The sequence below is a fragment of the Acipenser ruthenus genome, chromosome 2 (genome assembly GCF_902713425.1).
Source record: "Acipenser ruthenus chromosome 2, fAciRut3.2 maternal haplotype, whole genome shotgun sequence".
Taxonomy (NCBI): domain Eukaryota; kingdom Metazoa; phylum Chordata; class Actinopteri; order Acipenseriformes; family Acipenseridae; genus Acipenser; species Acipenser ruthenus.
In genome coordinates this window covers 32,345,759-32,373,456 of record NC_081190.1, presented here as the reverse complement: position 1 = coordinate 32,373,456, position 27,698 = coordinate 32,345,759, and the positions used below count along the sequence as shown (strand labels likewise).

At 38.1% G+C, this 27,698-nt stretch overlaps 1 protein-coding gene across 2 annotated transcripts; it reads right to left on the bottom strand.

Annotated features, from left to right (window-relative positions):
* Positions 1-2,999: 2,999 nt before the first annotated feature.
* LOC117409348 (mothers against decapentaplegic homolog 7-like) lies at positions 3,000-22,017 on the bottom strand. Of its 2 annotated transcripts, none has more exons than XM_058994191.1 (4): positions 21,898-22,017; positions 16,785-16,838; positions 13,830-13,901; positions 3,000-3,944 (listed from the first exon to the last, which is right to left on the bottom strand). In XM_058994191.1, the coding sequence occupies exons 1-4, from the start codon at positions 21,944-21,946 to the stop codon at positions 3,406-3,408; spliced, it is 714 nt and encodes a 237-aa protein (XP_058850174.1). In that variant the 5' UTR covers positions 21,947-22,017; the 3' UTR covers positions 3,000-3,405. The 2 variants fall into 2 exon arrangements, with proteins under 2 accessions (XP_058850174.1, XP_058850168.1); XM_058994185.1 differs by lacking the exon at positions 21,898-22,017 and adding an exon at positions 17,939-19,603.
* Positions 22,018-27,698: the final 5,681 nt, after the last annotated feature.

Sequence of the window (27,698 nt, the reverse complement as noted above, 5' to 3'; positions counted from 1 at the left end):
AGCTTATGTGGCTCACTCATTGACTCACTGTGTGATCTTGAGCAAATCACTTAACCTCCTTGTGCTCTGTCTTTTGGGTGAGACATTGCTGTAAGTGACTCTGCAGCTGATGCATAGTTCACACACCCTAGTCTCTGTAAGTTGCCTTGGATAAAGGCATTTGCTAAATAAACATAAAAACGTTCAAAATGATTTACATAGTTTACAAATATACAGTATGTTTTCAGTATTAAAGAATTTGTTTCACCGGAGACTCTATTCAGAGTTGGGTCGTACAATTAGTGGCAACAAGCTTCCCCACCCACATTGCTCAACTGGTATGCTTCGAGTCTGGCCTAGAGGAACCTCCCCCTTGGGGGTAAGGCAGCAGTTCATGCTCCATGCCTCTCTTTTTGAGAAGGTAGCCTGTCTAATTATGCTGAATTATGCCAAGCTAAATTGTAACCACAGAACGTACTCCACTTGTGACTAAGCCAGATTCAAACACAGGCCTTCAGAGGTTAAAGGTTTGTGCATTAACCCACTTCATCACATAAACCCTTCAATTACATATTTTAGTGAAATGAGCTTGGGTGGTCTCAAGTTATACACTATTGGAAGATTTAACCCACCAATATCGACGCTCAATAAGACAGAGTAAAACATTTCTTTATTCAGCTTAAAAAACAAACAAACTAGGAGACAAACTCCCAGTACAAGGGGTGCTCTCTTCCTGTCAGTTAATTAGAGGGTAGCTGTATTTTTGGTCATCTGTCTTACAAAACCTGAAAATAAAGGTAGACGGCTCGTCAAGTATGCTCCGCTGTAATTCAAAATCACTTCACTCCTGTTCCCTCCTCCCTGTTAAAAAAAAAAAAAAGGCTAGCCTCAAAAAAAATGCCATCTGCTTAGAGTTGCATAACAATGCAGATCTGTCGGGCTGTGTTTCCGGAACCTTCAGAAGTTTTTAATTGCCTGTTGATTTTATAGGCTGCAAAATGTCATCATTATGGTTTGCTTCCTGTGATGTCAATAGTTGTTAATAAAGTGCAGCAGATACATTCCTAAAATAGTCATTGGAAAGAAGAGAGTTATTAAAGGTTGTTAATAATAATAATAATAATAATAATAATAATAATAATAATAATAATAATAATAATAATAATAATCTTTATTTTATAAAGCGCCTAAATGCACGCATATCAAAGTGCTATACATACACAAAAAAACAGAGAACCATATACATACAGCATATTAAGAGTATATGTAATATAAAAAGAAATTACACAAATCAAAAACCAAATCATGATAAAAATGCCTGATAGTAAAAGCGTGTTAATAACCGGCAACCAGTGCAAAGAAGCAAGAACCGGTGTAATATGGGCACCCAGTTTAGTGCCAGTTAAAATGCGAGCAGCGGAGTTCTGAATATATTGTAGCCTGCTAATAGCAGTCTTGGAGTCACCTGCAAACAACGCATTGCAATAATCAAGCCGGGAAGAAACAAAGGCATGAACTAGCCTTTCTGCATCAGGCACAGACAACATAGGGTGCAGGCAAGCAATGTTAAGAAGGTGAAAAAAGGATACCTTGGTGACATTGCGGATATGTGACTTGAAAGTAAGGCTAGGGTCAAAGACCACACCAAGATTCCTGACTACAGAGCTAGATTGTTAATAAAGGTGAACAGATACATTCCTAAAATAGTTAATGGAAAGAAGAGAACCAAAAAATGTGTCATAAAATCATGTTTATGGGAGCAGGGTGAACTGTGGTAAGGCACACCACATTGAAGAGTTAAACTTTAAGTGTCTCTTTCTAAAAGAGAAAAGGAAACCATAGTACCCCCACATCCTCGGATGCATGTACTGCTTGTCTTTTTGTGGTTGGCTTGTCTGGGCAAGGTTTTTTTTTATTTTTTAAACACTGATACAACCCGTTCCCTAAAGGATATGTTGATACTCTAGTATGGATCTGAGTGGGACAGACTGCTCAAAGACATGTTTAGCAGAGAAGATTTGTATCCATGCAGTTTAGTTTATAGTCAATAAATTGTATCTAACCAGCGCCAAATTTTGAAGAAAAAAAGCAAAAAATTACTTAATCAACGTTTATGAATAAAACTAGGAAATGTAATAAAATCAACCTCACCAGCAAGTCTGTTTTTTTTGTTCAAAACATAACCTATTTAGTTATTTTTGTTTATTGTATTTTAGTTTCTAATGCACAATAATAATACCCGATTGAAATAAAAACAAGGACTATTTAGTGTATGTCAGAAGGTCATCTGGAGCATTAGAAATGTTGGGAACGATGCCCACACCCCAAATCAATTAGCGATGTATTGTAGTTTTGCTGTCCAGTCCTATAATCTTCAATTCTCTCTCTCATGCTTTTTCTAAACTGAATACATCCAATAATGTGAAACTTCCCTTTAAAACAGATGTAAGTTGTTCAGGAGCAACACTGGGCTTGAACTTTTGAGTTGTTTATAGACAGTATGATATAAAGTGACTGTTCAAACTTCATTTTATCCATAGAAACAGTATTTAAACAAATCATGGGATTTGTGAGTAGCCCGGTGTCTCTTTTGTGTGTAAGGGATCAGGGTTCTGAGTGTGAGCACTTTAATATTATTATTTATTTCTTGGCAGACACCCTTATCCAGGGTGACTTACAATTGTTACAAGATATCACATTATTTTGACATATAATTACCCATTTATACAGTTGGGTTTTTCACTGGAGCAATCTAGGTAAAGTACTTTGCTCAAGGGTACAGCAGCAGTGTCCCCCACCTAGGATTGAACCCACGACCCTCCGGTCAAGAGTCCAGAGCCCTGACCACTACTCCACACTGCTGCCCCAATAGCATTATTGTGGATCAACAAACATGTTAGAGCATCTGTATCCACAGTGCTGTGCTTTTTACCAATTTACCACTGCTCTAGGTCTTGTATACTACTGTTAATCCTGTGACTTACCCCACCCCCCCCAGAAAAAAGGAAACCAAACAATGCTTAAAGTTAAAGGCGTACAGTTTTATTTTTTTAATAGAACATTAACTCCTTTTTAAAAAACATTCAACTGAGTGTCATCACCCATAAAAAAAACACCAATCTTGTGTTTATTTTTTTATTTTATTTTTTATTTTGGCATTTCTTGTTTTGCATTTATATTAAGCAAAGTGCATCTTATTTTTTTTCTCGTTAACACATTGCACAATACATAAATAATGATGCTTATAAAACGTCTTCATATTTACAAGTAATAATATATTTATATATATAACATAAAATACATTTTTCTTTATTAAATCTTAGTTATTTATTAAAGAAGTCCTTGGGTTCATTTTTTATTTTAGCATTGTCTATTTTTCCACCCCTAAAAAACGGGGTTAGTCCTGTTCCGCTTGATAAGAGGTGGCTATCGGTTATTGAAAATAACCTCTAGCCAGCACGGGCAGCTACTGATAAACTGTCTTGTGTAGCACTGGCCCCAGCCTTTCACAAAGCTGATCTGTACAGTGAAGCCAGTCCAGGGCTGCTGTGTGAACTCGTGGTCGTTAGGCCTCTGCAAGCTGTAGGCCTTCTCATAATCAAAGGCCTTGATGGAGAAACCCGGGAACACTTTGTGAACCAGCAACGTCCGCGAGTCCGGGTTGTCCAGTGTGGCCGACTTGATGAAGATGGGGTAGCAGCTGCGGTTGTATACCCACACGCCATCTCCCTCCTTGGTGAGCTGGATCCCGTAGCCGATCTTGCCACGCACTTTCTGCACCAGCTGGCTCTTGTTGTCCGAGTTGAGCTGTCCGAGGCAGAAGCCGTTCCCTTGAGGTAGGTCATAGAAAATATCCAGGGATGGCTCCTGGACAGAGTACAGACGTCCCACGCGTGTCTTCTCCTCCCAGTATGCCACCACGCACCAGTGAGATCGATCCCCTGGCTCCTGAAGAACTTGGGAATCTGAAAAAAGAGGAAAAGGACTAGTTAGCTCAATGAAAATGTAGACATGCTTTCTGCAGAAGTTTTTAATCAAACCAATTAAAATAAATGGTTTTTTTTTTGTTTGTTTTTTTTAAAGGCTTTTTGCAAGGAAAACCAAAATGAAAATGAAGATAACTTTAGTTTCACAACCTGCTCTATTTATTGTATCTGTTCTGTTCTGGAAGACATGTCCTGAAAATTCTTGGCATTCCTACAAGTAAATCAGTACAAAGGAGAGGATCCTCCAGTATTGCCTTAACAGCCATTAATGTTGATCTGCAGTCAGGCAGTATTTTTGTTTCAGGCTGGTTTACAATGTTCTGACGTCAACTCAAGTCATAAATCTGTCCCAATCATTGTTTTATAGTGTTGCCTCTTTATATAACAGGAAGTTATTACAAGTAATAATATTAATATTGGAGGGGGGTAGGGGCAGAACGACTCGGAAAATAAATCTCTGATTCTCAGTTTAGTTTTTGTAATTTTTTAGCAACTGCGTTTTCTTCAAATCTATACACACCGGTTTGCTTCATTAAAAAAAAAAAAAGCCTGTTTATTGCTCAACCAATGGGAACACCAATTTAAGTGTCACTTGTGATATAAAGAGTCACATATTTGCAATGCTGGTAACATAACGTGACAGAGGGTGACCACACCATGACATCAAGGCTAGCTTCTTGGCCTGAGCTTGAACATAATTATATTTCACTGTTCCTCATTTCTTTTCTTTGAATTGCCAGTAAAATGAATCATAAATAAACCACAATTTGCCACCAGGATAAAGCCAACAATGGTCTAAAATGGGCTCTAACTGTATTCAATAGGTAATGGTTAAGAACTATATTTTTCTCTCTTATGGACAAGCCTTGATTTGAAACTACATTCCATTTTCCAAGGATTTGTGTGTACCCTGGTAGCTTAAGTTTTTTCTCCCCTTTAATGTGCCTCAAGCTACTCCATAACCCTATCCCACTGAAACCTGGCATACAACATGCAGAGAGAGAACAGAGTGCAGAGAGAGAGAGAGAGAGAGAGAGAGAGGGGGGGGGGGGTGTTCTGGATTGAATTACCTTAAAACTAACCTTCAAAATCTCACTGCACCCCACCCTCTAAAACCTCTTTCTACAAAAAAAAAACAATATATGTATTGCCCTCCGTTAAATAAAACTTGAAAGGACACTTCCCTTACAAAGAAAGAAAAATCACAACAGTTTTGGAAAAAGAAAGATTTAGCCAGTTTTAGTTTATCTGGCTCGCACATCTCCACAAACCACCCCGTTGCATGAAAAAAAATCCCTCAGACTGGCTTTTTTTTTTTTTTTTTTTTTTCTTCTTCCTCTTTCATCTTTACAGGCCGCCAAGTACACCCAGCAATTTCCAAACAGACATCAGTACAGGGAACTTTTCAGTTATGTTAATTGTCTAGCCTAGATAAATTGCAGCGTGTCTCTGAAAGGCACTTAAAGCTACAACGTTGTGATGTGGAAAAGGTTTCTTAAAGAAACAGTCGCACACAAATACCTCAACTGAAACATGTTGCTTTACAGTTAAAGTTGATTTATTTTCCTTTCCTTTTAACATTATTTTAATTCTAGTGATATGCCTATTTTGTTCTAAAGGCATTTAACCTTCTATTCACTTACTAGAAACAGCACAAAATCAACAGGAAAAAATATGTAATACACACACGTATATATATATATATATATATATATATATATATATATATATATATATATATATATATATATATATATATACACATATATATATATATATATATATAAAATACACAGTAGTTAAGGCAGTGATTGATATGACTCGCCAATTGGAGAACTATGTCAACTTCCACTTTTCAAAAGGATTTGTTCTTGATTGTTAGTCTAGTTTGAAAACCAAGACTATGTATTGTGGCACCGCTGACTCTGACAGCATCAACACAGATGCAATAACTACGATATTATTTAAGATTGAACTTGGTCAGTAGAGAAAGAACTTTAAAGAGTGCTGATACATTGACTCAGGGGACTGTGGATATATCTGGGAACTGCAAAAACGAAAATAATCTTTTCCTTGAAAACTCATGCTTCAAACTGAATGGGGCTTCCTGAGGAAGCTCATAATGAAACAGAAAAAAAATTCAGACCCTGTGCTAGTGCTAATAACTTTTGTTACAGAATATGTTCAACGGCTAAAGACATTTCATACAACTTTCCATTTTGTATGTATTCTAACATTTACTTCTTTATTACACCCTTAATAGCCGGGCTCTGCCAGTACTTTTTGCAGCCGGGTGGAACAGGAGATGATAATCCAGCTTGCTTCAGGGCTGGGCAAAACTGAGACAAGGATTTTCAAGAGTTCTTGCCAAGATCCCTGTCTTGAACCAAAAGGCCACACTGTCTCACTATCAGCATTACCATAAGGTGTGAGAAAATGTGCCAGCAGACTGAAGTAGTGTGTGTGTGAGCTAGTGTGTGTGTGTGTGTGTGTGTGTGTGTGTGTGTGTGTGTGTGTGTGTGTGTGTGTGTGTGTGTGTGTGTGTTTTAAACATCTGCCTGGCTCCAGTGGTTGACTTTCTCTGCCCTAGGTTTTAGGAGTCATCAGCCATGCAAATTACAGTGTAGCTCTGTCTGCGGGTCTGAGTCTACCTCGCACTCAGCTCTAGAAAGCCTTCGAGGAAGGGTGGGACCCTGTTTACAGTAATTGTGTCTTTAGCTCAAATCATTACCTCCTCGGTTTTTCTTTCAAACTGATCTCTGGCATCTTATCTTTAGATTTCCGATTTTCCTCCCACAAAAGAAAAACTTTAAAAGAGTTATACATGTTCTTGATGGTCAGTTTAAATTGAGGTCTGGATTTCAGTCAAACTAAAATTTAGCAAGAAAAGTTTAGCTTGAATTATATTTTCCAGCTGTTAAACAATTACCGGCAGTATAATATAGTATATAGTTTTTGAACAGTTAAGATTCCATTTTGTTTATAGGGTTTTTTTTTTATTATTATTATTTTATTTTTGAATTTGTATTGATTGCTAAAACGTGTTTGTTTAGGAACCACAGACAACTCTAAATGTTGTTTATGAAGAATATTGAAACAGCTAGTCATGAATTGTATGAAGCAAGTGCACTGGCAATTACTGCACTGAGAAAAAAACAGACAACTACCTATTGTTTTGACTGCAACACCAAGGCAATCGTGTTCTGGACACTGTGTCCTAGTTTACAGACTTCAAACAAACAACCAGGCTAAAGAATTCAATTCCCTGACCCCAAATACCACCCCCCAGGTCAACTGCATCACAAGTTTCATAAAATCAAAAACAAACAATTCAATAAAACCAGGCCTATTTTGTGGGAACCTGAAGAAGATTTTACATATCAGATCGGTATTTCATTTCATGAACATTTTAAAGTAAATTAACCAAGCAGTGGCTTGAAAGTATCTCCGTCAAAAAAAAACTAACAGAAATAAGAAATCCAGACCCCCTGTTTCTTTTCGTTTTAATACCTCTGGTCTTTACAACCTAATACTCTGCCAGCTTGGGGCCGGGGCTAAGGCCTGCTGAAGGGGGGGGGGGGGGGGGGGGGGGAGGAGGAGCAGGGGGAGACGGCACCATGTGCCAGACTGGAGACAGTTAGTAGCCTGAAAAAGTTAATGATTACTACTGTCTGCCTTCATAATCTAATCGTTTCTATTCCTGGACACACACAGACACTCCGAGCTGGTGCTCTATACAGCCTTTCAACCTTTAGTTCCAAGGAGACACACAAATTGACTTGTCCACCCATTTGACTGAGAACACTGTTTTACCCAAGCCTAACTAGTTAACCCCCAAGAACCTCTGTTTAAAATGGCTTTCGAAGCAGACCTAAAAATGTTAATGTAAATAACTTGACCAACAGTCCATGACCTTTAGTGTGAAGGTTTAATCTTTAATTCAATAGCGAAAGGGAAAAAAAATGTTTAAAGCTACAATTCTGCACGTTAAATGAATACCCGTTTAAAATTGTATTTTCATGTGTTTTCATTTTAGTTTAAATCAGTTTCATTTTCTACTACAATGTGAATCTAACAATAGTCATTATTACATTGCCTTGTTTAACAAGAGAAGTTTTCAATGTCTACATGCAAAGCAAATTACTTGAGTATGAGGTGTGAAAGGTGCGGCACTTTTCTCTTGCCTTTTAAATAGCTTCCTTTGTCTTACACAAAGTAAACTTCAGCTCAACAAGCAGTAACAAGGAAGGTCTACTTTAGTTAAATACAGATGACATTTCTTAACAAAAAAACACTTTTTAAATATAATATAATATAATATAAGTAGGTTACAGAAAAAAAGTCTACATTTTTGAAGGGTAAGGAGCGACAACATAATTGCCAGCATTCTCCAGCAATTAACAAAAGTAAACTCTGATAATCCACGCAGCCACCCACCCAGTGTTTTTTTTTTTTTTTTTATTTAATGCTGCAGACTGGAAGAATGTGCATCCTGAAGCAGTGTGTGACTGTCACTGTATTTTCGGGGCCATATCATTCCGGAAGAAAGAAACAACCAAAACACTGTCCTCAAAAGGATGTCGCTGTGGGGAAGCCAGCTAATAAAGGAAATCGCTAAATACTAGTCAAAGAAAAATTGCGTAAGGGGGTATTTTAGGTTCTGTCATGTTTTAAAGCACACAGTGGTTATACAGAGTGTCTGTGTGTTTTAGGGAACTCAAGCTGAAAGAAGAACAATTACATTAATTTCATTTTCTTTTAATATAAAAAATAGTGACTGGTTGAAAAAAGTCAAACTAAAGTGATTTAAGCAGTTATGGAAAGGCAGCATGCTCTCTCCTCCCCCCTCCCTCCCTTCTTAAGGGACTGTCCTCCCTGCTGATTTTAGTCAACACACAACTTGCCCCCATCAGCTGGGTCCTCCATCAGCTGCGTCGCGCTTTTGTTTTGACAAGCCACCCTCATTTTCGCTTCCACCACCACTATTCACTCAAGCAATTACAAGCTGAGGTGCTCCACGATGTTATGAAAACGTCAACAAAGTTATTAGGCTGGTCCTTGCCTCTCTCCCAAACTGTTATTATTAAAATACTAATCATTTTAACCAGACCCACAGGCTCCCCAAATAATAATAATAATAATAATAATAATAATAATAATAATAATAATAATAATAATAACAATAAAGAACAGCTGTGCTACCAACATACTGCCTCTAGTTTAGAATCACCAAGGGCAAAATACAGTAGGTCAATCACTTTTGTTTTTGGGAAACCATTATTAGCAGCTTCTGTACAAAACGCTCAGTCAGTTTGTTGATTTTTTTTTTTTTTGTTACCATAACATCTTCTGCAAGTCTCTTTTCTACTGAAGATTTAAATGCACACAAGACTGTTATTACAGACAGTTCATTTCCACAGCTATCCTAGGGTTCAAGATTACATCATGTAATACATCATGGTTGTGTTTTCAATGTTGTCTGGTTTTGCTTGCGCCTCAAAACTACACAATCAAAACAAGGTTTAAAATGTAAGATGTATTATCTTTTTTTTGTTGTTGCTATTTTGCAAGTTTAACCCAACATAATGACATGGGGTGGGGAACAGTGGAAGGCCAAAACCAAACTGAACTCTGAGCCACTTCCTTGGCCTCACATTTTGGACAGGACATTGAAAGTAATGAAATATCCCTGTTCTGTCAATTGAGCAACATGACTGCAATAAAATTACAGAGAACTGCCACTGACCCAGCTCAGTCTTTTCCTTGAAAAAAAAAAAAGCTACATTGCTATAAAGTGACCTACGGTTGTCAACCTACTGTATCAGTCTGGCTGCTGCTCTCTAACTAAAACAACTTTCATGTCTTACGTTTATTGTATGTTTCCAGGAGGGACACAACTACAGTGTTTAGCCCTTTTCCTCAAAGACATGATGTAATTTCCTGCGTTGCCCTTTCCTTTCCTGTTAATCCAATAACTCAAGAATGCAACAGGGCTGAGGGCATTTTTTGTACTATCAGCAGGGCCATAGCCCCAAGAGTCAATGAAGATGTAACGAACACCAGACAGTTTTATGGTCACTGGTCTGGCAATTGGTTTGTGCTGTAATACTGCTTTGGGTTGCATTCAGTGGTCGTGAAAGGGAAGTTGTGCTGGTAACTAAAATAAACAAACAAATAATATGAGTGCCACCGTCCCCAACGGTGTTTCTGAAATTACAGTTAAAAAATTGTGAGATAATCTCTTGAAAGGTTACATGACGAACCTCCTTAATTTGAGCTCAAGTGGCTTGGAATAGCAGAGGTGCCCGGGACCTGCGGATCACTTTAATAATACACCTCAGCCTAAATTTAACCCCTAGAGGAAGCTACTCTGTGACAGTAGGCAGGCAGCCAGACCCCGTGTGGGTCATTCAATCCTGCTTGAGAAAGTTGGTACGGGCTGTCAGCGCAATGTTACAGTATTCTTTACACAGCCACTCCAGGGTCATTACAAGTCAGCACCAGCAGGCATTCCACCTTCGTCTTTGACCTCCCTCCCCACTCCAACTGCTGTCACATTCACGATAACACTGTCAGTGCCCCCTTTATCAGTCGGATAGCTCAGTAGCAGTGTCAAGCCATGAGCATCTATAGTTACTGTGGCTCAGGAGCTATGTCTAGGTCAGACTACCATGCCACCAAAATCCAACACCTTGGTTAACCACTAAGCTTTTGGGTTGACACCTACTCCCTAAGAGCAAAAACACACCTTCCATTATTTGAAGGGAGAAATATCATTGAGATTCAAGTAACTGCTTGTGAAGTAAATGGGAAAATGCATACATTATATATATATATATATATATATATATATATATATATATATATATATATATATATATATATATATATATATAAACTCCACTGTCAAAAATAAAGGATGTGATTCATTAAAATACAAACCCAAGCTGATTCAGAGCTTTAACAGGGTGAAAATGGATTCCAGCGCTTCTGAGAACTAAAGCCCCACACCCATGGTTGCTAAGCATCTCCCATTCCTCGGCCTGCTTGAAGCAGCCCACCCTGGCTGCAGAAAAAAGAGCTTGCCAGGAAAGGCCTAGCGCAAAGGAGGAACTGGAACAGAGAGTCAGAGGCCAAAAACTACACAGATACGCTGCCAAGTCCCAGTCTCTATCCACTTCACTGGCCGGGCTACATTCTGCTATAGTCAGATGATGTGTGAGGGGAGCTGTAAGGCTCCCAGTCTGGCAGGCGGCCTAGTTTGTATTAAAGCCTTTCACTGTCATATTGAAGTTAACTCTTAATAACCTTACTCTCCAGGACAACAGCAGCCGCACAGACAGGAGATTCTTAAGCAGCGCAAAACTATCCCTGGTGACCAAACCTGTCCATGTTTACATACCGGCTAAAGAAAAAAAAAAATCTCTAAAAATCTTTCAATATATATATTTGTATCAAAAAATACAAATATTTGACAACACAATTCATGCCTACATATTTTTTTTCTATAAATAAAAAAAATAAGGATTGAAAAGTTAGGCTAAAACAAGTAACTGTCAGTGTAAAAAACAAACAAACCAAAAGAACACAGCTGCAGAACACCTAAAAGAATACATTTCAAGTTAACACTGTTCTTAAAAATAATTTAGACAGTTCCCGGAGGTCCTCTGTGACAATCATGAAATGCTCTGCACCCCCTTTTCTCTAATACAAAGTTTGAAGCACAACATAAAAAAGGGCAAAGCGAGTGAATTAAAAGGTCAGCTCAGTGCCTCCAGGAGGAGCCACCGCTTTTGTGAAAGCCCCTGAGGGATTAAGTTTTAGCATTCAGCTTTTTTTTTTCCCCTGCCAGAGAAATCAAGTCCCTGGCTCCAGCCTCCAGACCTTCCTCCCTCCCTGCACTGAGCCCCATTCATTAATCTAACTCAGTGTGGCGCGGTTCAGTCCAGGAAGGAAAACAGAGGGGTGTGTGCGTGTTTGAGAGAGAGAAAGAGAGAGAGAGAGAGAGAGAGAGAGAGAGAGGGGGGGGGGAGGGGGGGGGAGACTCAAGTCTACTATTTTACAATTTGCACTGGTCTAAAATGTGTGTTTAGTTACTACTATGGACTTCAGAAGCTATGCATAATAGAGCTGGGAGTTGCTGAGGAAGTCTGCTTTACGTTAATATCCACAGTCTGTTTATTTTGTGCTCTTAACTCACAAAACAGTCAGCATCTCCCGCCCACAAATACAATTGCTTCTAAGTTGCTTGAATAAAATAAGAAAATATGATAAGGAAAAACACCCTTTAGAGATAGAACAGTTGGGTGTTCAAAACTACAAACTCACAAATGTGCCTCAAATCAGACATCAGTGTGCTGTTGTTGCAACTGCTATTTTCATGGGCAAATCCTAAAGACAGAAGTACCACCCAAAAAGGATAGCATGCTGTCAAATCCAGTTATAACAAACACCAGTGTGGTGTCCCTGCCTCACCGTTGCCATTTCTTATCAGCTCCCTTTTAAATAAGACAGCATGTCGGGGATATACAGATAGCTTATTTTAAATTTGTCCAAATGCTAGAAAACACCAGTTCAAATAAATTACATTGTTACCACTGAGTACCAAGTCAGGTAACATTGCACCTTTTCTTGGGCCACCTTTGGAAAGTGTTTTGATTCCTGCTGAACTATCTCCCCAAGACAGGGGCCCTTGAGCAGTCGCTCATGAGAGACTTGTGCGATTTCCTGTGCCCCCCTCTGCCCCCTCCCTGCCCCCAATAACCAGCGGCCCAGACAGTTGAGATGTTATCAGTAACAGAAACCTTTCAGAAAGCTCTCTTTTAAAAGGCTAGTACTTCCTTGGCTCGTTTCATGTGGTATCCTGAGGAACTTGCTCCCCACCTCTCCAATACTTCATAACTCAAACCAAAAGCCCTTAAACAACGTCCTCATTGATGTTCCACTCCTGATTTCTCTGTATTCGTGTCTGCTTCTGTCTGTGTGTATGTGCCTGTCTTGTTAGCATTTCTCCCTGCTCTTTCTTTCCTATAACATAAAAGATGGTGTAAAAGTCAAGACTGAAAGTGCCTATTTTTGTTCTGTTCCTCAAAAAGTTCTCATTAAGGCTCTTAAACAAACAATACCCTCCCCTCTCAAATAACTGCTGGTGTGTGCATTACAGAGGGAGGGGACAAAAACTCACTTATCTTTGTTGTGAATGCCATTCCCACTGAGTAACTCCAGGTTTGAGGTGGAGAGGTTAGTCTTTCAGAGAGCAATCAAGATGAAGGCCATTATTATTATTATTATTATTATTATTATTATTATTATTATTATTATAATATAAACAACCGCAATGAATACAGACATCTGGTTTAGTACAAGTTCCCCTCATCCATTCTAAAATAAAATCTCCAAAATTAAAATAAAAATAATAAATCTTAACTGCTTGCGCTCAGTCTGCAGTGTAAAACATTTCCTACTACAACCGTACCATATGCTCAAAGCATTTTGTTTCAAACTATGATGTAGATTGCTTTGATGTTTAGTAAACCCTTTCCTTATTACCCAGAGAGCTCAATCACACATTCTTGCAATGCATTCTAAATTATATATCAAAACGACATGCCCTAACATTGCACTTACTGCTAAATTGTAACAGTTGTTTCAAAAGGAAAAAAAAAAGTATACTATGTAATCCATTACCAGATGTGTAACCTGGCATTCTATACGTTTGGTATAGCATGTAATGCCCATATGCCAACTTCAGAACTATATTGGTATAAAGGTATACTTCGTTTAATTCATTGAGCTCCTTGCAAAAAGCCTTCAGACAGAACACTGACTATTAGACACAAGGCACTGTTACAGAACATGGCTTACCTGATAGCCCCCCAGGGGCCAGAAAATGAGTTCCCCCAGTTTCAATGGAGGAAGGCACGGAGTCAGAGGAATCTGTAGAGAGAGCAGGAGAGAAAGAAAAGTAACATCATTTAACCAGCTGTACACCATTAATCACTGCATGAAATCAATGCTTCATGAAGATGTTGAACTCTCAGTAAATTCTGTGTAACCTTCAAGCTGAGGATGTGAGGTATACCGGGAGCTGCTTAACCCTTTCTGTCACTGCCGATGACTGCTTTTACATCAAATTGCTCCGGGTGGCAAACCTGTTTTTATGACAACCCACAACTCTCTCTTATATTGGGGCCCCCGAGGGGGCAGCCTTACCCCTGGATACAGCCAGACTGAGGTGAGTTTTACTCAAATCAATGCTGGCACAGGTCTGGTGGAGAATGGAACCCATGGCCCCTTAGTGGCCACTAAGGAAGTCTGCTTGACGTCTGTCTTAGAACAGCAATGCGATTAAACCCTGGGCGACTAAACTGATATAAACATATTATCCACTGGAGCTTGCCCATTTATTATTACAGATGCGGACAGCATTGACTCGCTGATATTTTCAACGAGTATTGTATTACGTTTTTTTTTTTTTCTTTTAATAAAGTGCATGCTATACGGCTTATCAGCACAGCATGCAACCCATAACAGGAATATACAGTTTAACAGGATACACTTAATCAAACTGAAAACAATGAGGGAGACGGGAAATGGTTTTTAGTCTTGAAAACTGTACATAGTACGTTTTCTTAATGGCATTCTAAGGAAATAGGCTTTCTTTTTATTTAACCCTATGATCTCTGCATTTTTAATGGCTATCTGAATAAAAACAGTAGCTAGTCCAAGGTACAGTAACTGCATCACAATCCCACCAAAGTCTGCCACGCACCAAAATAAGATACATCCTTTCCATACAATTATAAATATGACCATCTAGCTTTATCAAAATAATTGCTTAACATATCTATTTGGCTATAATGGGCTGACAGGCACAACCTGGTACAAAAACGTGAACAGAGCAAAGACTTCTAAAGTTATACCTGACCTTTTCTCAATACAATACACAAAACCCTGATGCCTCACCCCTCTAAACCTGTCTCCTGACGTTTGCTGTGATGTGGGCCCTACATTAAGTCTCTACAATGAAAAACTGCAGGATGGTTTTCTTTGGCTTTGCTCCAACCCTTTTTCCATTTCCCAGCCAGCTACAGTGAAATACCTAACATACTAAACGACACTTTGGCTAGACTACAGTGGCAGGCCCTGATAAGAGTTCCAAACAGTTAGCACTATAGCAATTTTACAGTGTCAGAGCCAGCATGCTCCTCTGTGTACTCACAACATACTGATTCCTTTCAATATTTCCCCATCTTCATCAATATTTTATTTTGACGATTGCAGCATTAAGTACAACTAACTTGAAGCAAAATCTGAAGCATTTCAAAGCTGATTTAAACTTTCTGATTAAGCCAGTTAAGGTGGATCTCAACAAATAATGGGACTGAGTTGTTATGACAACATTCTGACAAGGTGCAAATGACAAGCAGCGTAATCCACTTCCTCCTCTTTCTACATCGCATTGTCAAAGTTGTAACTTTTTTGTCATTCTTTTCAATGATCGAGAGCATCTGAATTACATGAATCACTTGTCTGGAAGAACTTTTCCTTTCAATTAATGTTTTGGTTGGCTTTTTCTTTGTTGATGCTTTGTCACTAATTAATATACACCATTCAGTGAAAACACACAAAAAAAATAATAAGCTCCAGGCTAACCGGAAGTTTAGTAAAAGTGTTAAGAGCTCCATAAGCATCCTTTAAGGAAACTCATTCCCAAAATACATCTTCCTATCCAGTTGACACTTGCACCTGCTACTTTTCAGTTCATGTTTCCATTGTTTGCATAACAGGCTTGGCTTTATAAAAATTACACTGTCTAGAATAATTTATTGAGGTGCAACTTCTTTTTAATTACACACACCCATAAAAGTGTGTGAACTGTAGTGCAAGATACAATATAAATACATGCTGTATAATGAATAGAATAATATGTGCATATAGTACACATACACACAGACATGAATAATTCAGTGTGGTCAACCCATAGGAATAATTCATTATGTTACAAATTATGTTGCATGCCAGACTCAATCATACTGTGAGTTGCATCTTAATCAATACCAGTCAATTAATACAGGGCACTGAGATACAGAGAGGCTCCAGAGAACCTGCCCGTCCCTGATATAATCCACATTTGGATTTCCTCTAACTTCCCTCCTCCCTCTCTCTCGTGCCAGGCCAATCTATCTGACTCGGCCAGCCATCTGCCAGCCAAAAGTTTATGCAGACAAGCAGGGGAGTTGGTGCCAGCCTCGAATGGGCTTCGGACCTGGCACTGCTCCATTCAATTACAAGGGACTGGCATGCAAAAATGCATTTTAATACCCCTGCTGTAAAAAAAAAAAAAAAAACACATCTGATGCACTGAACACATTAACAGCTTTATGTTTTGTTTTTCAAAGTTAAAAGACATCCCTATAGAACACTTATATAATAATATTAGAAATATGTTATAAAAGAACTGTCAATGTTTGCTGTTTTTTTGTTTGTTAATTTGTTTGTTATTCTATTTTTGTATTATTTATCAGACTCTACTTCTATATTAATAATATGTGTTAATGGGTTTGGTAATATTATGTCTTATTATAATTTGATTACTATATAATAATTACTATATAATATGATGGTGATTGTTGTTATTATTAAGGTTAATCAGCTATAACTGTACCTAAATAATTCCAAGAAACCTTTGTTGTTGATTATATATATGCTTTTTTTTAAATGTTGAGTTCAGGGAACACAAACTACAAAAACACACCACCTACAACTAAATATTAATTTCCCATTCTAAAAAACTACAAAAAAAACATTTAAACTTACCAGGTTGTTTGAGAAAGTCCATTGGATATCTAGAGTAGGGAGGAGGGGGAGACTCTGAAATGAAAATCGGGAGAGAAAAGACAGAGCCATGAGAAAAAGAAAGATAGAAACTCATGATAACAGTGGCATTCTTTCAGCAAACTGTTTGTCTTAGCTCTGGGGGTTGGAGGCAGGGCAGCTAGGCGGCGATTGCCTTGATATTTAACAGTCAGATAAACAAAAGGGGCCGCCTGGCGCCAGGCTCGCTGCTATCTGCTGCTCTGGCTGTCTGATCAGGGCCTCCTTTGGCTCAACTAAAACGCTCCAGTCTCTGGAAACCACCAACTTGAGCCTGACTGGACGATAGTCTTCTTGCTATTTTACATATTTAACATTTACAACGAAGGAAATAACCCCAAAGAAATGACGTTTTACTTTGGCAAGCATTAGGGTTTATTTAGAAGTTTCCTAAAATGAAATTAAACAAGTAAGACAGTTTCTAAAATGTTATGTCACAATTATGCCAACTGTCTTGATACAATCCAGATACACTGTAACCAGTGAATTACAACATTTGGAAAATATACGTGGTGCGAGCTAGTGTCTTCAAACATTCACACGCCTGAACATGGGTATCTTACACAGATTACAAAAGTAAGACTTCACAAACGTTGTCTAACTATAAAGGCGGCCATGCAATTGACATAAAGGTTTAAAATTTATTTTAAAAATTCAGGTAGTACACATGTATACGCGTTCTATATTTACTCTTATCTCTTAACCTACAAGGACTGAAGGGAATGAATCCACATAGTCTGTAATGCGATGTACTCCCATACAACAAGACATCATTAAGGAAAAAGTCTATCACTAATGCAAAACATATGCACCACTGCAACAAGATCAGACTGTGTACAGTTACAGTATGTGCGTAGATAGACTATGCTATTTACATTGCACATACTGCTAAATACATATTGTAAATACCTGTATATTATGTGCATGTCTATTCAAAAGGATATTCAAAGTAAATGATAATGCTAAGCGATTTGACATCTACTTGCAAAATTGCACTCACAATGCAGATTCACTGTGTTATATATTTTTCACACTAACACATGCATGGCAGTATTTTACACAAACCCTCTACAATGTAATGTTAAGTCCTAACTCACCTAATTCACAGAGCCTGCTCATATGGTGGGGATTGCAGCAAACCAGCTCCGGGTTAGTTTTTCCATAAGATTCACAGCAAGATAGCCTCTTTAATTCCGAGGAATGCCTGAGATCCGGCCACCTGAACACTTTACAGAGCAGCAAAGGGAGGGAGTACGAATGCTGACCCAGTTTGGAGTCCACCTTGCTAGACAGGAGGAGACAGGGGCTCCGGGCACCCCCTTTAGAATCCACCGCCTGCAAAAGCGCCTCTAATTGTTTCTCTTTAATTTTTTTCAGTATCAAATGGGTCAAGGCTTTCAGTTCAGCCTCCGTTCCGGGGTTAGACTTGGAAACCTTTGCCGATTTCCCCATACAGCAGCCCCCGGTTCCATGCGCACGGTTATCCGCCTCCCCGTCGCCCTCTCCGGGCGCACGGCTCCTCCAGAGTCGCCGGACGAGCCCCGATCGTTTGGTCCTGAACATGCGGGACGAAAAGAGGGTTTCCCGGCTAAAAAACGAGCATGATGTCCGCAAATCATGAAGAATCCGGGATCCGAGTCCAGGCAATGACAAGCAGCCTGAAATAATATTACTAATAAACTGTGAATTGGAGCAGCAAAGGCAGTCTGTAACATACGCCAGTCTCTTTTATTTGTATACCAAAACCCGTAAAAAATATAGGATTTTGTATTATAAAAACGTTTTAGGGTGAAATACACGTTTTTAAATGACCCCCACGTTTATATGCATATAAATACTGTATATATTTGACTACAGATTGTAAATAATACAGATCGCCTATATAATTTTAGATTCATACAGCCTAATAAATATCCTAATAAAATAAAATGTGGCTTACTTGGGTAAAATACAATTGTAATATGGCCAACATACACAATTAGCAGCAAAATTAGGGCACCACAGAGGCACTCGTCAGTATTCATATATAAAAACACTACATCAATATTGTTTCTTTAAGGACATTTTTAACGTATATATACAGTTTATATGAAAAATACAGGACGTCAAACAGAGACTGTGGAACTAAAGTGGACGACGCGATTCAAAATTCTGTTACAGAAAGTACGAAATGCGAACAGAAAATATATCCATTCGAAGCCAAGCTTGTCCTGGTTTTCTTAAAGATTTAATCCACAATCCTTGATCCGATTGCAAACAGTGGAAAGGCTGGTGTCTAGTCGTTGCTTTTCTCTTTTCAAAAATAATATTGTATCCGTCTGTCTTTCCCGTTTTCTTGATTATGTATCTTTATTTTGGACGTTAGACGTTGTTCATAGCTCCAAATGGGTCCAAACTCTTGCAGATCCGTAAGCGAGTGAAGAAGTGGCTGGCAAATTACAAACTGCCAAGCTGTATGGAGTACTTGTGCTGGTATATGCAGACCCTCTCTTTTTCTTTCTTTTTTCGTAAACGCGTATCTTTTATATTTCCTTATTTTGCTTTATCCGACCTCTTTAAGTAGAAGTTTCCGTCTCAAAAACACAAGTCGTACGGTCAAAGAGAGGTGATACGTTCTTGAGGAGAAGGGTCTGAAAGTGACGTGAATCAACCAAGTGCCCTTGCTATCTCTTTCTCCCTGTCTGTACGCTCTTAGCTCTCTGTCTCCAGTGCGCAATGTCGCGCCCCATCACGTGGGTGTCTAGACACACTGTCGCTTTAAAAAAAAAAGTGATTGTGTTGCGCAAACAAGAGATCAAGTATCTTAAAGCTAGAGAACTCATTCTTGAAAAAAAAGTTTTATATTCCCAAAGTTGTAAAAGAAAAGAAAAAATGGTAACATGAAAAGGGAAGGCCCAAGCTTTGTTGCTTTAGTAGTGTTAATGGACGAATGTGCGCTTTACATGTTTAACAAACACAAGTGATCTAAAGCGAGGTTATTAAAATGTATAATATTGATTTCTACAACACGTATCATTTAACACCTCTCTTGTTGTGGGCCATACCAATAGTAGTCGTTATGTTTTTTTTTTCAAAAACATAATTACAAATATTTAAACAGAAACAAAAAAAAAAAAACATACCCTTTATTTTTTCTTACTATAAAATATACCAGTACTGTTTTATTTTCTTCCAAAAACTTCAAATCAAATAGTACAATAACCTATTATTGGACTCCCCTCCATATGCATTTATAATATGTTGTCATATGTATTACTTGCATGTGTTATTCCTAGACATCACAGCGATAATTATTTTACCCTGTTAAAATAAGGACGTGTAAACATAAGCACCGTTTTGCTAGAAATGTAAATGGCACTGTTAACAAGTCCAAGGTTAACAAGGTAGGATGGACACAATTCGTTTATAAAAAACGATGACATGTATGTGAAGACTGTAATGAAGGACAAAGGTCTAACATAGATACATTTGACTACTGTAATTAATTTCACATTAAAATTGTAGGTGAAACATTACTATTGACTTGGTATTGTAAATGCAAGTAGAATAGAGCTGGGAATGCTTGACTCCACATTGCAACATGTGATTTGTCACCATGATTGATCAACGTTGAGGTCTGTGATCTGATCTGATCAATGTATCTGCGTAGTGGTTGCTGCAGGCATGACTGTGTCAACTTCCACTACACTGCCTCCCTCTGGGCTAAACACACCAGCCAGTATTTTCACTCCCTGAGTTTTTCAACGTCCCACTGGACAAACTTCACTGTATAATAATAATAATAATAATAATAATAATAATAATAATAATAATAATAATAATAATAATAAAAAACCATCATACTTTTGTGATCATTTAAAACACTTAGCCCAAGTAAAGACTATTGTAACTGTTTTCTGTATCTGTAGATCTAACTATCACTGCTGTCTATATTGGTATAATAGTATTTATTTATGGTTGTTAAGTCATACAGTAAAACCATACATCATGTAATGTAATTTTAGGAATGAATTGCAATAAAATGACTGCCTTAATGGTGTGTGTGTATTAAAGTAATTTCAAACCTCTTAAAGGACTTCCACTTTTAAGCCCAATTTGCCATTGTAAGGAAGGATATATAAAGCTCTGATCGAAGAAGCGCGTTTGCTGTGTGTGTATGTGTGACAGACAGTTGGAGCCAGGGCCCATTAACCTAATAGTTTTACTAACAGCACTGGGGTGTAAGACACAACAAAGAAGACACAAGGAGATAAATAAAGGCTCAGGGGAAATCATTTCCTTGGTCATTAGAAAACAAAACGGGACGAGCCTCAATTTAACTTTACTTAGGTACCTTATTGAATCTCTCACAACGTACGTCTTGAGACTTAATTGCTTGAAAAACTTTCGTTCGTGTCCTTGAAATATTGGTTTTTTGGATGAGAAATAACGGGTTCACTAGAAGTAATGTGCCGTAGCCTAAATATATAAATATAGTTAGGCACGCTACTTACCTCTTCAAATGTGTTTTTATAAACATACCATAATGTTGCATTTCAATTCATGTATTATCGCATGTTTTATTATACATTTCATAATTGACCCCAAAATAATATCTATAGTCCATTCGATATGGTTATTTATTATAGAAATAGTGAATGCTAATCTAGTCCAAAACATGCTGCAAACGTCTCTGCGGTGACTCTCATTTAGAGATTGTCTGTGCGACGATAACATAGTAACCAATGTCGTTTTAGTTAGTCTGTAAGTAAGTGCAATGATCATGTTAATATAGTTGTCTAGGCTAGGTTCAGCCTAGGCAAGTTCAATATCGTTTAGAACGTGGGTTTGTATTAATTAAATGAACATCCTTGATATGCAGCTCACTATTATGACCAAATCTATACTAATAATACGGACAAATATACGTCAGTGTTTACAAACCACATACGGGTTAAAATAATTGATAGGCTACTATAGGTTACCTGTATTCAATAGGCTACCAACTGCTACCTTGCACAGTGGACTAAAAGCCTGCAATTATGCTGCCAATACTTTTAAAATAGTTTCTACTTACTATGAAAAGTAACGAATACTTGCGTTCGTGTTTTACAGAATGATGTCATCTCAGCAATAACCTCTTCCAATTTAAACAGGCAAATCTAAACGAGTTAAAGACTTGTTCATCCTGCACTGTGTCATAGCAAACAACTGGGCGTGGGGGTTAAAAACTAATGTAAATGCTTCCCCTTGAAACCTTACAGAACACGAGGCGTGTATGACTGAGTGCTTGTGTGTGTGTGTGTGTGTGTGTGGTGGAAGCGGTTTGTATGTGTGTCAATACGTGATGGGTAGCCTCGTTTTTTAAGCATCTGCTGGCCCTTTAAGTAGCTTAGGGAACTGGAGAACATAGACAGCCTCTAGATCTGATAGTTAAAAATGCCGATGTAATTGTCCTCTAGACAGGAGAGGCGGTGCAGTATGTTAATGCAGGTGCCAGTGAGTGTAACTGCAGGGCAGTGGGAATGATGGGAGATGTGTGTTCGGGAGGCTCCGCCAGTCAATGGCTCAGTCCCATTGTTCACAGATTGTCTACTGGCGCCGCACAGAGCTACACTCAACTAGCAATCACTAACATTTAAGGTAGTCTGGAACTCGAAAAAAATAATGCTATCACAACAGTCATACAGATTACGCATGGACTCTGAATTCTGAAAGCAATTAAATATGACGTATACCTGTGTTGTTTTGCCGTATGTCTCCCATAGTTGCAGTATATTATTTGTAGGCTAATACTTGTTCATATGGTTTAACATTGAAGGCAGCAGCAGGGCAAAGGAGCCATCTGTTTTGTACAGTGGTATCTGCGGTATGCTTTAGTGCGACAGGTCCCGGGTTCGCGCCCGCCCTCTGGCTGTGTGTGAATTGCATCGCCCGGTGTGATGCGCTTGTCTGCGTTAACCGAGACCGCTTCATATATATACCATTGAACAATTATTTGTTTTAAGTCCTTATCTTTTGTTATTAAAGTAAACTTGTACTATTGTATTTTTTGAAAACCTTTATCGATTAAAATTACATCAAACATGTATTGGAACCTTTTAAGATTTTTTAAAAAAAGCCACATCAAGTCAGTCAAATATTTTCACAGTTTATTTGAAAAAATAAATAGAAAAAAATCCAACTAATAGTTTGGAGCTATCAAATATAGGTGGAGAAATACGCTTGAGAAATTGATAGAGTACCTTTACCACTAGCTGTTACTCGAGTAAATGCCCCACATGTTGACCTGTTCCTATCCAGTTTTAAATAACTTTAGCATAACAGAGGCAGCAGTGTTAAAGGGACTAGGAGCTCTTAAAATAAACAAATCCCCTGGGCCGGATGAGATCCTCCCAATAGTACTCAAAGAAATTAAAGAAGTTATTTACAAACCGCTAACCAAGATCATGTAACAGTCTTTTGACACAGGGGTTGTACCAACAGACTGGAAAATTGCGAACGTAATACTGATGCACAAAAAGGGAGACAAAACCAAACCAGGTAACTACAGACCAATAAGCCTGACTTCTATTATATGTAAACTATAATAAGATCCAAAATGGAAAATTACCTATATGGTAACAATATCCTGGGAGACAGTCAGCATGGTTTTAGGAAAGGGAGATCATGTCTAATTAACCTGCTTGATTTTTTTGAGGATGCAACATCGACAATGGATGATTGCAAAGCATACGACATGGTTTATTTAGATTTCCAGAAAGCTTTTGACAAAGACCCACATAAAAGATTAATTCTCAAACTGAATGCAGTAGGAATTCAAGGAAATGCATGCACATGGATTAGGGAGTGGTTAGCATGCAGAAAACAGAAAGTACTGATTGGAGGAGAAACCTCAAAATGGAGCGAGGTAACCAGTGGGGTACCACAGGGATCAGTATTAGGTCCTCTGCTATTCCTAATATACATTAATGATCTAGATTCTGGTATAGTAAGCAAACTCGTTAAATTTGCAGATGACACAAAAATAGGAGGAGTGGCAAACACTGTTGCAGCAGCAAAGGTCATTCAAAATGATCTAGACAGCATTCAGAACTGGGCAGACACATGGCAAATGACATTTAATAGAGAAAAGTGTGAAGTATTGCATGCAGGAAATAAAAATGTGCATTATAAATATCATATGGGAGATAATGAAATTGAAGAAGGGAACTATGAAAAAGACCTAGGAGTTTATGTTGACTCAGAAATGTCTTCATCTAGACAATGTGGGGAAGCTATAAAAAAGGCCAACAAGATGCTCGGATATATTGTGAGAAGTGTTGAATTTAAATCAAGAGAAGTAATGTTAAAACTTTACAATGCATTAGTAAGACCTCACCTAGAATATTGTGTTCAGTTCTGGTCACCTTGTTACAAAAAGGATATTGCTGCTCTAGAAAGAGTGCAAAGAAGAGCAACCAGAATTATCCCAGGTTTAAAAGGCATGTCGTATGCAGACAGGCTAAAATAATTGAATCTATTCAGTCTTGAACAAAGACGACTACACGGTGATCTGATTGAAGCATTCAAAATCCTAAAAGGTATAGACAATGTCGACCCAGGGGACTTTTTTGACCTGAAAAAAGAAACAAGGACCAGGGGTCACAAATGGAGATTAGATAAAGGGGCATTCAGAACAGAAAATAGGAGGCAATTTTTTACAAAGAGAATTGTGAGGGTCTGGAACCAACTCCCCAGTAATGTTGTTGAAGCTGACACCCTGGGATCCTTCAAGAAGCTGCATGATGAAATTCTGGGATCAATAAGCTACTAACAACGAAACGAGCAAGATGGGCTGAATGGCCTCCTCTCGTTTGTAAACTTTCTTATGTTCTTATTAAATAGCTTACATGATATATTTTGGTAGGATATGAGTAAAACATAAAATACAATTTAAAAAGTTATTGACACCACTGCTGTTGAAATTAAAGCATACCCTCCCTTATTTACACCACTTTAAAACAATCTGTATTTTTTTGCCAGTGAGGTTAGGATTAGTGTTTATGTTTTGCAAACAACTGTTCAGAATCTCCAGTAATAACAAAGGTTAGGGTAATACAAGTAAATATGATTAAGGGTGTGGTATCAGTGCCTCAAATAATAATGAAGCATACACTATTTACCGCACTGCAGTTTACAGTATATATGGACCAGCAGTCGTTAAGTAATGCATATTTGTTCACTACACACAGAAGTAGTGTAAATAGACATGGCCAGTAAGAATCCTCCACACAGCCTGGATTAAAGTTCTGTCAGCCTTGTCAAATTATTATATGTTTTATTTGAAAAGATCATATAGGCCTTGATGCATGTAACCTTTAAAATGTGTTTTAAATAGATTTTGATTGTCAAGTTTTCAAATCTATTTCTAATAAACCTCTCTTAGAAGGCAAACAACCAGTTACAAGTTCAACAAATGAGACTCACAGACACTACTTAGGGTTACCTGACTAAGGTGGAAGCTGTAATGAATCCCTTTTTGAGACCATGGTCCATTGACAAGGGATGCAGCAAACAAAGCAAGCAAAACCCCTGCCTCTTCCAATATAAGCTCTATTACTAGAGGCTACTGTGAAATACTGATCGAATACCATGCAGGCACACATGATATCAATACAAAACATTTTCTTTATTTAATAATTTATTGATTAATTGGTTGATTGTTATAAAATGCGCTAATCGTTTAATTGTCAGTTGATTAATTTGATATTTATAGTAGTTTCAAGGTAGTATTTCATCATAAGCAATGCACACGAAAAAGGAGAACAATGCAGCAAAGAAATAAAGTTAATGCAGGTGGTTATCCTACAGCTAGAGAATCAGTAGGGGTTGTAGCATTCTGTGTCCTGTGCCCCGAGGCATGCAGCACACAAAAATGTCAGTGTCCTGTGTCTGTCCTCTGCTTTTTCCGGATATTACAGGACAGTGGCATGTGTGGCCTGAGGCAGTGTCCTGGCGGTCCTACAGTATTAGGGGACACACAGATTTGTGGCCTGCGGCATTGGATCATTTGGATCTGACAGATTTTAGTGTTACGAATCAAATCACAATTTTAAAAGCGATACTTTCATTACCATAACTGTTTTTTTTTTAGATAATTCATATTTCGTAATCATTGATTTGCATTACGCGTATTAAAGGTCAAAAGCATTGTATATAAAAAAGAAGAAGAATAAGAAGGTCTCATGATGTCGATTTTTTTAAGGCGGCCTTTGCTTTTTTAATACTCTGGCTTTAAATTCATACAGTACAGCGGTCATGGTCTGTTGGAAAATGTGCCGCCATGTTGTTCTCAATTTGAATGATGTCTTTGTCCAACTGTTGTGTGTTTTTATATATACATTTATAATTATATTTTAACACATACAATGCAGGATTTTCAATACCCTTTTTCTTTTATCCTGTGACATTATGAGATTTGTAGCCTGGTTCTCTTGAGAGTGTCTTGTGAGTTTTTGTATACCCTGTTTACACTAGCCACTTTTAAGCTGGCTTAAGTCTCTGTTTGTAGTGCTTCCTGCTCCAGAGGCGATGGCTTTGGTCTGTTTTTTCTGCTGTACTGTGAACGCATCGGTCCCTGAGATGCCTCATGTTTGCCATGTACACTCATGGGCAACGCCCCCACTGTCAGCATCAAATAGGCACAGACAACAGCAATAGGAAGTTGGGGATATTTACTCAGACAACAGAATCAAACAATATTTTTGACAGAACGGTGAGAGACAGATACAGAAGACTTCAAAATACAAACAACTTGTATATTTGTGCTATAAAATATGAAGAGATTTAAAGCTGGATACCATATGTGGGATAAATGTGAAGTAAGCCTAGTTGCTACAAAACTGTCAGAAAAATTATTTCACACATATCCACAAATGTAACCTGTGATCGTATTTTGATAAGTATCAATATGAGGAAATATTCGGTTTTGTGGGTACCTCTATCTAGAATTAAACAAATCACATTACAGTGAAGTGGCTAAGAAAATTAAATGTTTCCTTCACAGGGTGAATAGTCTTTTGTTTAAAAGTAACATGCTTTTAGATCTACACATAGAGCCTGTTTAATTAAATGCACCACAGCATTAACAATTATATCATTTGAAAAACAAAGCCGCAAGCTTGTGGACATTTAGAACATAAGAACATAAGAAAGTTTACAAACGAGAGGAGGCCATTCAGCCCATCTTGCTCGTTTGGTTGTTAGTAGCTTATTGATCCCAGAATCTCATCAAGCAGCTTCTTGAAGGATCCCAGGGTGTCAGCTTCAACAACATTACTGGGGAGTTGGTTCCAGACCCTCACAATTCTCTGTGTAAAAGTGTCTCCTATTTTCTGTTCTGAATGCCCATTTATCTAATCTCCATTTGTGACCCCTGGTCCTTGTTTCTTTTTTCAGGTCAAAGAAGTCCCCTGGGTCGACATTGTCTATACCTTTTAGGATTTTGAATGTTTGAATCAGATTGCCGTGTAGTCTTCTTTGTTCAAGACTGAATAGATTAAATTATTTTAGCCTGTCTGCATACAACATGCCTTTTAAACCTGGGATAATTCTGGTTGCTCTTCTTTGCACTCTTTCTAGAGCAGCAATATCCTTTTTGTAACGAGGTGACCAGAACTGAACACAATATTCTAGGTGAGGTCTTACTAATGCATTGTAAAGTTTTAACATTTCTTCCCTTGATTTAAATTCAACACTTCTCACAATATATCCGAGCATCTTGTTGGCCTTTTTTATAGCTTCCCCACATTGTCTAGATGAAGACATTTCTGAGTCAACATAAACTCCTAGGTCTTTTTCATAGTTCCCCCCTTCAATTTCAGTATCTCCCATATG